General features: G+C 38.9%; 1 protein-coding gene across 16 annotated transcripts in view; it reads left to right on the forward strand.

Annotated features, from left to right (window-relative positions):
* The window catches only part of MCTP1 (multiple C2 and transmembrane domain containing 1), a 595,101-nt gene that overhangs the window by 350,418 nt on the left and 229,760 nt on the right, over window positions 1–14,923 (forward strand). For 13 of the 16 annotated variants that reach the window (XM_007978712.3, XM_037982250.2, XM_007978754.3 and 10 more), the window contains exon 5: window positions 6,586–6,697. In XM_007978712.3, coding sequence (XP_007976903.1) covers window positions 6,586–6,697 — 112 coding nt within the window. Of the gene's footprint in view, window positions 1–6,585; window positions 6,698–11,894; window positions 11,943–14,923 lie in introns of all 16 variants that reach the window. The other 3 variants (XM_007978702.3, XM_007978722.3, XM_007978744.3) reach the window with 1 other exon arrangement.

The raw sequence follows: 14,923 nt of genomic DNA on the forward strand, positions 1-14,923 counted from the left end.
GACTGGGACCTAATAAAAAGGAGTGTCCACACAGGAGCTCAAATGGGCTGTACCCTGTAGCATTCCGAGGACAGGCCTGAATTCTGAGAAGGGAAAGTGATAAAAGTATTGTCTAGTCCTTTTTAAGTTGGTGACTGAGCTTGGTGAGGTGTGTTTTTAAAAGACCATTAGTCGGTTCTACTTTTCCTAAAGATTGAGGACAGTAAAGGATATAAAGGTTTCACTGATTACCAAGAGCCTGAGAAACTGCTTGGGTGGTTTGACTAATAAAGGCTGGTCTGCTATCAGACTGTATAGAGGTGGGAAGGCCAAACCGAGGAATTATGTCTGACAGAAGGGAAGAAATGACCGCGGTGGCCTTCTCAGACCCTGTAGGAAAGGCCACTACCTACCTAGTGAAAGTGTCTACCCAGACCAAGAGGTATTTTAGTTTACTGACTCGAGGCATGTGAGTAAAGTCAATTTGCCCATCCTTCAAGGGGGCAAATCCCTAAGCTTGATGTGTAGGGAAGGGAGGGGGCCTGAGAAATTCCTGAGGAGTAGTAGAATAGCAGATGGAACACTAAGAAGTGATTTCCTTGAGGATAGATTTCTAGGATGGAAAGGAAATGAGAGGTTCTAAGAGACAGGCTAGTGGCTTGTAACCTCGATGGAAGAGGTTATGAAATGAAAACAGAATAGAATGGGCCTGTGAGGCTGGAAGGAGATATTTTCCTTGGTCTAAGAACCATTCGCCTTGTGTGGGAAGAGATTGATAGGTGGAAATTTCAGCGGGGGAGTAGGTGGGAGTGACCAATGTGAAGGAGGAAAACTGCTATGAGGGATAGAAGTTGGAATGCTAGCTCATTTTTTAACTAACATAACGTAAGCATTATCCTGAGCGATGATATCTGATGCTTTTTGATGGCTGCTTTTCAGCTATCTTATCAGCATAAGCATTGTCTTGAGCGATGGTGGGGGGAAGAAAATAGATTTTGGAAGTTATGAGAACTGTAGAGAGTGAGTTGAGCATAGTTTGTGATTTGTAGGGCCTCTAACAGTATTAAAGCAGTAGCAGCCACTGCAAGCAGACATGAGGGCTAGGCTAAAACAGTTATGTCAAGTTGTTTGGACAGAAAGGGTACAGGATGTGGTCCTGGCTCTTGTGTAAGAATTCTGACCACACTAACCATGCCTAGGAAGGAAAGGAGTTGTTGTTTTGTAGAAGGGATTGGAGTTTGGGCGATTAGCCAGACACAATCAGCAGGGAGAGCACGTGTGTTTGTATGAGAATTATGCTGAGACAGGTAACAGATGAGGAAGAAATTTGGGCTTGACTGAAGTAATGGGGGCTGTCCGTGAAGCCTTGCGGCAGTACAGCCCGGGTAATTTGTTGCACCTGATGGATGTCAGGGTCAGTCAAAGTGAAAGTGAAGAGAGGCTGGGATGAAGGGTGAAAAGGAATAGTAAGGAAAGTATGTTTGAGATCCAGAACAGAATAATGGGTTGTGGAGGGAGGTATTGAGGATAGGAGAGTATATGGCTTTGGCACCATGGGGTGGATAGGCAGGACAATTTGGTTGGTAAGGCACAGATCTTGAAATAACCTGTAAGCCTTGTCTGGTTTTAGGACAGGTAAAATTGGGGAATTGTAAAGAGAGTTTATAGGCTTTAAAAGGCCATGCTGTAACAGGCGAGGGGTAACGGGCTTTAATCCTTTTAAAGCGTGCTGCAGGATGGGATACTGGCATTGAGTGGGGTAAGGGTGATTAGGTTTTAATGGGATGTAAGGCATGCATGATCAGTCGCCAAGGAGGGAGTAGAGGTGTCCTATACTTGTGGTTTAAGGTGGGGAGATACAAAGGGAGGATGTGAAGGAGGCTTTGAACTGGGAAAAAGGGTGGCAGTGAGGTGTGGCTGTAGTCCAGGAACAGTCAGGGAAGCAGATAATTTAGTTAAAATGTCTCATCCTAATAAGGGAGCTGAGTAGGTGGGGATAACTAAAAAACATTGCATAAAATAATGTTGTCTAAGTTGGCACCAGAGTAGGGGAGTTTTAAGAGGTTTAGAAGCCTGGCCGTCAATACTCACAACAGTTATGGAGGCAAGGGAAACAGGCCTTTGAAAAGAAGATAATGTGGAGTTGGTAGCCTCCATTCTGATTAAGAAGGGTACAGACTTACCCACCACTGTGAGAGTTACCTGAAGCTCGGTGTCCGTGATGGTCCAGGGGACTTCCGAGGCAATCAGGCAGCGTCAGTCTTCAGTCACTAAGCCAAGTAGATCTGGAAAGGAGTCAGTCAGAGCCTTGGGCCAAAGTTCCAGGGGCTCTGGAAGTGGCTGCCAGGTGAGCTGAACAGTCCAGTTTTTCAGTGGGATCCCGCACAGATGGGACACGGCTTAGGAGGAATCCTGGGCTGCAGACATTCCTTGGCCTCCTTTCCAGATTTCCAGCACTTGAAGCAAGTTTCTGGGGGAAATGGTCCTGGAGGAACACCTGGCTGCTGCGGTTCAGGCATTTGGAAGTTCTCGTGCACTGGAGATATGGCTGGGGTTTCTCTCATAGTGGAGGCAAGGAATTGCAACTCAGAAATACATTGCTACTTGGCTGCCTCTACTTTATTATTGTACACCTTGACGGCGAGGTTAATTAAGTCCTGTGGTGGGGTTTGAGGGCCAGAATTTAATTTTGGGGGTTTTATTTAATGTTGGGAGTGGATTAGGTAATAAAATGTATATGGAGAATAAGACAGCCTTTTGACCTTTTAGGGTCCAAGGCTGTAAAACGTCTCAGGGTTGCTGCCAAACGAGCCATGAACTGTGCTGGGTTTTTCATATTTGATGAAAAAGAGCCTAAACGCTAACTGATTTGGGAAGAGGTCAGATAAAGAAAAAGGAGCATTAACCTTGACTATGTCTTTAACTCCAGCCACCTTTTTAAGAGGAAATTGCTGGTCAGGTGCGGGAGGGCTAGTCACAGAACAAAACTGTAAGCCAGACGGGGTGTGAGGAGGGGAGGTGATAAAAGGATTATAGGGTAGGGGAGCGGAGGCTGAGGAAAAATTGGGACCTAGCTCAGCCTGGTGAGGAGGGGAGAGGTCAGATGGGTCTGTAGAAAAGGAAGATTAGAACACACCTCAGCTATGCTTGGGGTTGGGACTGAGGGGACAGGCGGGAGGGAAAGAAGGAAGATTTGGGACGAGTTGCATTGGGAACAGAGACTAGGGAGGGACTGATGTGTAAAAGAATGCCTGGATGTCAGGCACCTCAGACCGTTTGCTTATTTTACAACAAGAATTATTTAGATCTTGTAGGATGGAAAAATCGAAAGTGCCGTTTTCTGGCTATTTGGAACTACTGTCGAGTTTGTATTGGGGTCAAGCGGCATTGCAGAAGAAAACAAGGCGTTTAGGTTTTAGGTCAGGTGTGAGTTGAAGCGGTTTTAAGTTCTTAAGAACACAGGCTAAGGGAGAAGAAGGAGGAATGGAGGGTGGAAGGTTGCCCATAGTGAAGGAGGCGAGCCCAGAGAAAAGAGAGTAGAGAATGGAGAGAAGGGGTTGGGGGGTTCTTGCCCTCCAGAGAAGCCCGAAAGGGGTCAGGATGCAGAGATAAGGGATCAGGGCACAGAGATAAGGGATCAGGAGTTTCTTGCCCCCCAGAAAAGTGGGAAAGGGGTAGAGATGTGGAGAGAAGGGGTTGGGGGGTTCTTGCCCCCCAGAAATACGGAGAAGGGGTCAGGAGGTTCTTGCCCCCTAGAAAAGCAGAGAGGGGGTAGAGACAGGGAGAGAAGGGGTCGGAGGTTCTTGACCCCACCCCCCACCCCCGCCAGAAAAGCAGTACATGCGCTAAGGGTGAAGGACCAAGGCAGGCATCCCTTCGTGGTCAGACACTTCTGAAGCATGGGTGAATAATCAGGCAGGCATCCCGCATGATTAAACACCAAGGGAAGACTGTCTTCCCCAGTCCATGACCAGCGCCGGAGTTTTGGGTAAACGGATAAAAGGCATGGCCTTTGTCTCTACCAGAAAAGGAAAGGAACTGAAATTAAGAGAAGGGAGAGATTGAAGTGTGGCGCCAAGATTGAAAGGAGAAAGAGGTTGAGGGATAGTAAGAGAGGCTGGAGAAGAGAATAAAAAGAGGCCCCTTACAGAATTTAAAATTGGTGAGATGTTCCTTGGGCTGGTGGGTCTGAGGACCCGAGATTGTAGGTGGATCTTTCTCACGGAGCAAAGAGCAGGAGGAGGGGGTATTGATCTCCCAAGGGATGTCCCCCGTTCGAAGTCACCGCACTAAAATGTCATGCGCGTCCATGTGAAGAGACCACCAAACAGGCTTTGTGTGAGCAATAAAGCTTTTCAATCACCAGGGTGATGGCGGGCTGAGTCGGAAAAGAGAGTCCAGCCAAGGGAGATAAGGCTGAGGCTGTTTTACAGGATTTGGGTAGGTAAAGAAAAATTACAGTCAAAGGGAGTGGTTCTCTGGCGGACAGGAGTCGGGGGGGTCGGTCACAAGGTGCTCAGTGAGGGAGCTTTTGAGCCAGGATGAGCCAGGAAAAGGAATTTCACAAGGTGATGTCATCAGTTAAGGCAGGAACCAGCCATCTGGGTGTGTACGTGCAGGTCACAGGGGATATGATGGCTTAGCTTTGGCTCAGAGGCCTGATACCCAGTACTGTGCTAAGCACCAGGGATCGAAAGATAAAAGACACATTCCTTTCACGTTGCCCATATGGTTTTAATGGGGCATAAAAAAAAATTATGCATGTTAGTCATAATTATTAAGAATCGGACTACTATATATAAAATACAGTGTGTGTGCACTTTGCTTCAGATACAGCAACTCTCTCATCACTTGAGCCATGGTAGAATCTGATTTTGCCATTGCCGGATTACCAAGGAGTGCTCCTAAGGTGGAGGCAGGTTATTTGTATTTGCTCAGTTTCATATCATTGCTTCCCTAGTTGCAAAGTTGCTATTGTTACTAATATTAATCATTCCTTACACCTAATAATGGGCTTATATTTTTCGAAGTGAATTTCAACATAGGAACTAAGAATTAATTTTGTACTATAGAATAAAAAAATACCGTTAGAAAAGATCATGCATGCTGAAATAGGCTGCAAAGGAAACTGTGAAACCTTCTTTGATGGTTTTAAGGAGAAGGAATTCATGGCTGTTTTGGATGATCATGTTACATCGTGCAGCAGGGATGGTGGAAAACAGGAAAGCAGAGTAATGAACCAGATCACTACTTGCTATTTCTGTAAATGTAGATGACTAGAGAAATGTAAAGTGTAGAACTCCCTTACGCATTACAGTCAACTTAGTTTTAGCACAATGGCTGATTGGTCTTCCAATAGTCATTGTTGCCTCGGACTGGACAAAAGAGCAGCCTTTCCTATACTTTTTCTTTAAGTCCTTCATTCCAGCCCATAGCCTAGCACAGGCTCACACCTCCCTGCCACTGTAGGAAGTGCCCTAAGTAGTGTTGCATGGAGTCTATTATCATGAAAACTGAGCTCAATCTAGAATAGACTGTGCTGTTCTTCTGTAAAGTTCACAGGTACTTTCTCTTAGATCTCTGCATAAGGATATGCAAGTGACTAGACTTAATCCCAAAGCGTAAATTTATCTTGTTTCCTATTAAAGATGAATCACTGGTGAAAAATAATTTTAAATGGTGACAATTTGGAATAATTTCAAAAATTAAAAGAGATTATTTATACATGAGCATGTGGTGTGTATTTTGCCACATAATATATTTTATGTATTTCACTAGCAATTCCCTCTCCTCAAAACCACATAAACATCTAATTACTACTTTTTAAAATAACGTATTTGTGTATGCTGTTTTATTCTAAATGTAAATCAGTAGTCTCTGGGTATAGAAAGAGTGATAATAATTGTAGTCATATAAATGTTTATGTTATTATACTATGTAATACATTGAGGTATCTCTGAAAGAATAATAAGTCATAAGACAGTTGTAAATGTTCATATATCTTTATCATGTAATTATTAAAAAATATAATGAAGTTTTTCTATTAATTTTTGTATGTAATCATTACATGAAAATGAACTAAATCAGACTGTGACCCCATATGTGTATTTAGTGTATATGTGTGTATGTATATATGTGTGTATATATATTCACATGTGTGTATGTATATATGTATATATGTGTATATATATTCACGTGTGTGTATGTATATGTGTATGTATATATGTGTATATATATTCATGTGTGTGTATGTATATGTATATGTATGGTGCTTGTGTATATGTATGGTGCTACTCTCTGTGGGTTTAGAGAGCATAGAAAGGAGACTGATAGGCTTCTTAATAGGGTTGTAGTTTCTTGGCCTTTTCAATCACTTTCTGGAACTTTCATGGGTTTAGAAAGCAGAAATTCATCTGGTGAATTCAGATCTACTCACAGTTTATTGGATAACTTAATACACTGATAGTATTTTAATAACAAAAATTGTCCCAAGAAAGTAAAGGAGGACAAAATTGCTTTTTATCTTAAAAGAATAAAGTATTATTGAAAATATATTTGGCTTAATCATTTAATGACTGTTCAAAATCTAAATATTTTCTATCACAGGCCCACAGATGTGACCCTTACTCTGAAAGATCCTCATTATCCTGACCATGATCTTGGAATCATTTTGCTCTCAGTCATCCTTACCCCTAAAGAAGGAGAGTCCAGGGACGTGGTGAGTTCCCCCACAGCCTAGTAGGAGCTCTTTCTTGCTCTCTCTTGTTCGAATGTTGTGAGCCTTTCTTTGGACCCAGAGGTGGTAATGAAGAGAAGCTGCCTATGAAAATATGCCCTGTTCTTTCTTTCTGTGAGTACCCTAGGTGTTGCTCATTCATGCTTATTGTATCTTTTCAACTCTAATTTCCTGTTCCACCCTCCAGATCAGAACCTCTTGTTGTAAATAAGAAACAGATTTGAATTTTTATTTTAATTTTATTTCTCAATTTCAGACATGTTATATTATAGGCAAATATTAGTATTCATTTGGGGAATACATTTATTAGTGAATTGAATACTTGGAATTCCACGTTAAGGTATCCAGACCCTGCTGTTTTGACTGCATTGTCAGGTGCACCACAACAGAGAAAATGAGGTGAAATTATAACAGAGTTTCTGCTTTCTGGTATTTGTTTACTGAATGATAAGTGAGTACTTTTCATCTTCTTGATGGGCTTCCATGTTGATATTACCCATTTTTCAGCACTAGCTGTCTGTACGTCCTTGCACACCATGCTGCTATGAGAAACTGACAAGGGACACAGAGGAGCCAATTACTCCCCCACAGTTGAAGTGACATTAAAAAATATCAGGTTTGACCCACATCAGTATGCTTGCTAGTGTACTTTCTGCCACAACTTGCCAGAGATTATTTGTTAGACTCAATGTGCTTTCACGTGCCTGGGAACTACTCTAACTAGCTCTGACTGTAACACAATTTAGTAGTAGACGTAATTTTTTTAGGCAAGTTGAAATATTCTATTTCAGCAATGTATGTAATGCTGTCCTGAAATAATGCATGATTAAAGTTGGTTATAGACTGTCTGCTGGAAAGGTGTTGTTGGCATTTTCCACTAGACTGTAGGTAAAAATTGTGAATTACAACTTACAACTTCAAATTTGGAAATACTTTAAACTCATTGAAAAATTCACCCTTTCAAGAACTATTTCTCTCCATCCTTTTTTGAAATGTAATGATGACACGTATGTTTATATATAATATTTGCTAAATTGGGTTAAATATCTATACTTCATTCACTGAGGAAGAAGTTTCTCTTTTTAAATAAGAATTACCAGATAATAATACCTAGTGTGAGAACTTAGCTTGGTAAAATTACGTATGTATGTGTGCACATGCACCCTTGTGCAGAGGGGTGGGTGAGAAACAATTTTTACAAAAAGTATTTAGAAATGAAAGCCTGTCATCTTAGAAGTCACTACTTCAGAAGACATTATTTCACCCAGCACAAGCCAAGAAGTATAACCTAGCTGGCTAATCCATACATAGGAATCAATTGTAAATGTTCATTTTGTGTTTTATTCAAATGATTCAATGAGTCTAGTATTCACCAAGAACCTACTTTAAGCCAGTTCCTGTGCTGAACACTTAGGATACAATAGAACTTAGACCCAGTGGAGAACCCAGGAATCAATTAATCACTGATAGGAACAACTGTTTTAAATGCTGTGAAAAAGAGGTACATACTGCTGAAAGAGCAAATATAGGAAAATTTTTAGTAGCCAGGGGTTAAGGATTCTCGAAGGAAGTCAAATAAGACCTGAAATATGAAGTGTAAAACAGGCCTTAATAAAGCAAAAACAAGAAAGAGAGGTGGTATTTAAAGCAGAGGAGACAACACACACAAAGGCCATGTGACAAGAGGAACCATGTTGCATTTCAAGAATTGAAAAACCACTGGAGTTTAGAGAAGGTGGAAGCAAAGACAGTGTGGGTGATCAGAGTGCATAACGACACTGGGGTGGAAGGACGATGCCCAGACTGTGTAGAACTAATTGACCATGTTAAGTTTTGGGTCTTTCCCCAAAAAACTGTGGGGAGCCATTGAAAGATCTGTGAATTGAAAGCAGTGGAATCGTATTTGCCTTTTGAAAATATCTTTGTGGCTGCATTGTAGAAAACATATTGAAGGGGTAAGAATGGATACCTGGAGACCAATTAGGAGGCCATGGCGAAAATCCAGGTGAAAGATGATGGAACTTTGGATTAGAACTGTCAGAGGTAGAGATGGAGGGAAATTGGCAGGTTTACCTATAGGAGGTAAAAATCAACAAGACTTGATGATAGAATATTCTTGTGCTGGGGTTCTTAGTTATTTTAATGAAGGACAGCACTTCATAAATCAAGATAACTAAGTGTCTGAGATCCTGTGTATTCCCAGACCATCTAAACTTGCGATATTCCTGGAGATTGGAATGATATAGCAGCGATTGTGGTGATTTGGGTGATGTGATAATGTACAGTCAACTGAATTTTTACATTAAAGGAATGTTTATTAAACACTCTAACATCAAACTGAGGGTTTGAGGGAGCAAGTTAATATCAGGAGACCCTACGATGAAGCTGCTGAGTTGTTCTAAATTACACAGAAATATATGTCAACACAGGCAAAGTAGTTTCTAACATTATTTTTTCTTTAGCAATCCTTCAAAAATCCCTCAATCTCCAGGGTTGTTCAAATTTATTTTTTAAATGTAAAAATTATTTAAAAATATTACAGTGCCTGGGAGCTGATAATCAGTAAGTTATCAAACACAAATAAAGAAGAAAATAGGTGGGTTACATGAAAGTAGTTATACATCAAAAATATGGTTTTCTTCATCTTCCTTTCCTCCTTTTCCTTTCTCTTCATCATATCTCTTCAGCCACATTCACCCTTAACACAAAAAGTTCCTTCTGAAATCCTCATGCTATTTTCTTGGCTCAAATCCATTTGACTACCCCAGATTTTTTGGAAGAAATCTTTCCAAAGGTATTTTTCATCTCAAAAAGTTTTTTTGCATTCATTGCCTTACTTCATGCCCTCTTCTTTCAAAGTTCCAGAGAGCACTGCATTCCCTCTGCTGCATTAAGAGAGAAATGGTGTCTTCTCTCCTTCTATCCTGTTACTGACTCTCTTATGGCTTCTTTCTTCATCAGAGAAGCAAGTGGCTCAACCAGGGCTTAGAAAAGACATAGTGATCAAGTCTGTTCAGAGCCAGCCTCTGGCTGGTAAACATCCTTGTACTTTCCGTCCTGACCTCGGTCACCCCTGAGGAAGCAGAGAGAAGGGTAACCAGTGTGGTTATCCTGGCTCATCCTTGTGGGTACAATCAATAGCTGAGGCATGGACTTGGTTGTATAGAAGCAAGCGGGGCCAGAGGAGAGGGGAGAAAGGAGGGAGGGGAAAAAGATTCCCCCATTGGATATTCTACTGGGATTCAGTATCCTGGCTATTGGGATGTCCTAAATTTGAACCTGGGTTTGTAAATATATGCTCTATGTTATGAAAATGCCCCAAAATACATATAAATTGGCTTTTCTTTTGTGTTTGTCCTACATTGCAGTTCTGTAACTATTTTATTAAGCTCTCTAAAACTGGTTCTTATATTTAGTAACACTGGTTGTTAGGTTTTGAAACTCTAAATAAGAACCATTTGTAGGCATCTGTATAAAACAAAATACTTATTGATCATCTACTAAGCATTATACTAGGCTTTATAACTTCCTCCTTCTTCTTCTTCTAAGTTTTCAGTGACTTGTGGCTATTTCTCTAATTAAATGGAAACTTCTGATGAGAAATTTTAAGGCTCTCCAACAACCAATGTATGTTCCTTCACTGTAACTTCTGTCCCAGCCATACAAACTCCTTCACGGTTCACCTTCTCTCAAGTCCAGGCTTTCTTCAGAGTTACCTGTGTACCTAAAATATGCCTATGTATAGTTTACCTTGCCTCCATCCTACATCCTATCACTCATACGAGGGGAATTATATATATATAATACATAAAGTCTTCCTTATGATGACTTCAAAAGACCAAGTGAGGGTATATGGTTTTTTCTTACCTCAATATTCAAATCCCTGAGGTTGTCACAAACAATATCAACTCATGATTAAATAATGATTTAATTTTCTTTTGTAAGTTCTTAAAATTAGTATATTAATGATAATCTGCTTGAAATCAAGCCTTATTTGTCTTCCCACAGAATTCTAATGATTGACAATAAATTATAAACCCATCACTGTATTTTCTTCATTGTGTAACATGTGAAATATCAGCTTAGTAATTTTTCTGGGCTACATTTGAAGTTTCTTGGTTAAAAATCAGAGATCCAATGTATCTTCTAGTTAAATTTTCAGATATCTAAAAGACATAACATACTGCAGCTGTAAAAATGGCATGCTGAACTTTCACAAATTATTCAGGAACAAATTTTATTTAGAGAAATTTAAATTAAAAATGCAACAAACCAGAAATCAGTTACTGTATGCTTCACAATCCCCAGAAAATGAGAATTATGTAAGAAAGAAATAAAGGCAAATTTTACATTGACCCTCACAGAGTAAAATTACAAGAGTTCTGTTCTCTTTGATTACTAGCTCAGAAATAATTTATTTCAGGCTTTTAGCACTGAAGATGTTAGTTCAAAAACCACATGTTTATTCGTATGCCTGTATTGATAAAACTTTGCTAAATATTTTATATGTATTAAAAATGGAGAATGAAAGAGATGTGTTTCAAGAGCCTTTTACAGATAAATCCTAACAATCATACAGGAAATAGAACATTAATGTGAATAAAATGCTATGCCAAGGTAGGAAGAAATGAATAACTGGAAGTACAGAGTCCTTAGCATTACAAAGTAGTAAGATTTCTAAAACAGTCATCTTGTGAGTTTTTTATGCACTCTTAATAGTAACAATACGTTCCATGAATTATGCAGTTGGGATGATTTCTCCTTGTGTGGATTGCCAGCTCTAGAAATCAGTGAAAGTGAAGAACGAGTTGAAAAACCTATCAGCCTACTGAATCTACTAAAGCCTCTAAAATATTCAATGTCTAATTGCAGCAATTTGTATTTCATAGGTGCCATATCAAAATCTTCTCCATTAAGGTCATGATTGAGTCTTTAAAAAAATTCCCAGATGTGAACAGATATATATGTATATATATTTTAAGTCTCCAGCATTGTGTGTACAAGAAACCAAAACCTCCTTGGGGGGCATGCTGATGAGTTGCATGGCACAATTGTCATTTCTGTTTTGATTGCATGTCCTATTTTTGAACCTGTAAAAGTGTGTAGTGCATATATGTGTGTCCTATATATGGCAATTTGTCTGATAGTGTGTTTGAGTTCTTTCTGGCTCTTTTTCTAGCAGAGTTCAATCCACAGCTTTCTTCATTGGAGAATTTGTGAAATAAAAGTGAGTTAATTTGTGTTACACACTCTCTTAAATAACCTACACCTACAAATTGCTTGCCTAAGGCTAAAAAATAGAAAATTCAAAGAAACATATGAATGGCCTTAGTTGGCCTTTGATGAGTAAAAAAAAAAAAAAAAAAAAAAAAAAACTTCTTTATCTTGGATTAGTTTTGATATTCTACAGAATTATTACACAGCTGACATTTGAAGAAATATCTACCTACAAAAAGTTGAATATATGTATGCTTTATAAGATGTATGTTACTATTGTATCTAATTATTCTGTGATTTTTTATATGTACAGTAGTTACATAATTGCCTAAAAAGTCACTTCAACAAAAGATAAAAATTAAAAAATGGATTGAGATTGTGGAGTCTTTTACAAACAATTACTTCTGCAGCTCTATCACAAGCCATATTTTTATGCTACTTCATTCCTTTTACTGGCTTCAAGGAAGTTGAGCTGCTAATGAAGAATTTGAATTGTACTATAATAATATCAGGTTAATAATCCTTTCAAAAATTAATTCATATGTTTCTCAGCTGAAGTTAAGATCATAGAGCAAAAAATAAATCTTATTTTTCTATAATTTGCTTCATCTTCTATTTTTAACACTCCCCAATCTTCCTTCTCTAACATGTCTCACAGATAGCAGAGAAAACATTACTAATAGTTTATCTATTAAATTAATTTTCTTTTTAACTTTTGTACTGTTTTGGTTTTATTTAACTGACCTTAACCCAACTACCTAAAAGAAAAAGGGACTTAGAAGTGACATACTTAAACCTATTGCTTTGCTAGTAGATTTGGCTCAAGAGGCAGAAATGTTATAAAATCTAGGGTCATTTTGAGAGTCACTGGGTATAGTAATAGAACTTTAGATACTGAATTAGGAAAATAATGAATGGGTTCTCATAACTGCTAACTCTTTCCTATTTATACTTAGGGTAATCACTGACTTTTTATTGTATCAGTTTCTCAATCTGAAAAAGAAAACCTTGCAGCCTGCTTATAAAGCTGATTTTGAGAGACAGGACAAATACTGGCCCTATATTTTGTTTTACTATAGAAGGTTAATTTTATGTGGTGCTTGTGAGTCAGGGGATGTGACTTTGTGGAATCCTTGTAATATTGTCTAGTGTTGCCATGAGATTTCACTCTTTCTAAGGTTCTATGGCCCTTTTACATAGCATAACATTTCTTATATAATGGAATTTTATATGATAAAATTCTCAGATGCTAATGATGATAAATGACCAGAATTAGTAGACTGTACTTTTTATATATCTTAATTGTTCTTGATTGATTTGACTCAAAATATTGTCTCTAGGAGATACCATTCTTTGTCCATTGAAACTCAGCTTGGTGAGAAAGTTGAGCATTTATTATCCAACTCTTATGGGGCAGTTTTTGTAAATATAACATAGCACTTAAGTATTTGGTTTCCAGTTACCTTTTGGTGATGAGGGAGGAAGTGGTGGTGGTGGTGATGATGATGATGATGATACTGATGATAATAAATCATTTAACATCAAAAATAAAGATTTATTACATGTTCCCCTAGATGGCCACCCTATAACCCAATGCTGGGATTTGTTGCTTCAAAATGAATTGGACATTTAGTACTTTGAAAACATAAATTATTTCTATAATAGTATTTGATAACAGTGCTTTGCAGTTTCCTGTCTTTAAAAAAAAAAGGAGGGGTGATGAGGAATCATTGTAACCTTAGGAAATCTATTATTATTTTATGTTTTGGTCAACATTTAACAAAGACTGTATGTAGAGAAAATATGCCCTGTACGACCACTCCCTATAGAAAAGAGGAACGTATAATTATCTTTGAAAATGTTATGCTAGTCTTAGTTTTTACCCTAGAATGTACACATTCATTCTTGTGGTTTAGGTTAAAGGTTGCCCTCATCTTATATTAAAATCTTTCCATTTTTGTGTTATTCTAATCCATAAGTAGTTTCTGACATGGTTCTTTTTTATGGTGAATCCTCCTGAAAGAGATACAGTTCTTAAAGTGCATTTCCCTGATATACAAATATGGCACAAGCACTTTAAGCTATATTCCTTGCCCTGAATATTTCCTATTTTCCACTTCATCTGCCTTAAAGATAATAGTAAAGCAAAGAGAGGGGAAAGAGGTTAATCAGGAAGGTTAATACTTCAGTGTTCATTGAGAAATTTTTTAAAGTGAAGAGAGGAAACAAAAAAAGTCATTGAGCTTTTATGATTTAGTTTATTCAAGAGATTAGTGATCTTGGGGATGCATTACAAAGCTCTAGAACCTTAATTAAAACTTTTGGCCATACATATTTCTTAGTATGACACAAACTAACTAGTTTAAAGGATACGCTTGCACTAAACATTTCCTTTTTTTTTTTTTTTTTTTGAGACGGAGTCTTGCTGTGTTGCCCAGGCTGGAGTGCAGTGGCGTGATCTCGGCTCACTTCAAGCTCCACCTCCCAGGTTCATGCCATTCTCCTGCCTCAGCCTCCCAAGTAGCTGGGACTACAGGCCCCCCAACCCCGCCACCACAGCCGGCTAATTTTTTTGTATTTAAAGTAGAGACGGGGTTTCACTGTCTTAGCCAGGGTGATCTGGATCTCCTGACCTCGTGATCCGCCCACCTCGGCCTCCCACAGTGCTGGGATTACAGGTGTGAGCCACCGCGCCAGGCCTCACTAAACATTTAGCAGGAAAATGCACTAGTAGCCATTACAGTATGCAGCATTTGTTTTCAATTGAAAGCATCTGTAGACTCTGATGTAGTTAAAGATGAACCGGAAGCAGAGACAATTCTACAATGCCACCAAAGCAAAAGATTTTGAATGTGTTTCAAGAGAAAAATTATTATATACCTGATCAAGTCATGTATACCCTCAACCTCCACCACCAAAAGGAGCTGTTGGAAATTATGAGACTCAATGTGTTTTTTTTTCAGTCAGTAAAGGCATCCCAGTACTGGTCCC

Source organism: Chlorocebus sabaeus, chromosome 4 (genome assembly GCF_047675955.1).
Source record: "Chlorocebus sabaeus isolate Y175 chromosome 4, mChlSab1.0.hap1, whole genome shotgun sequence".
NCBI classification, from domain to species: Eukaryota; Metazoa; Chordata; class Mammalia; order Primates; family Cercopithecidae; genus Chlorocebus; species Chlorocebus sabaeus.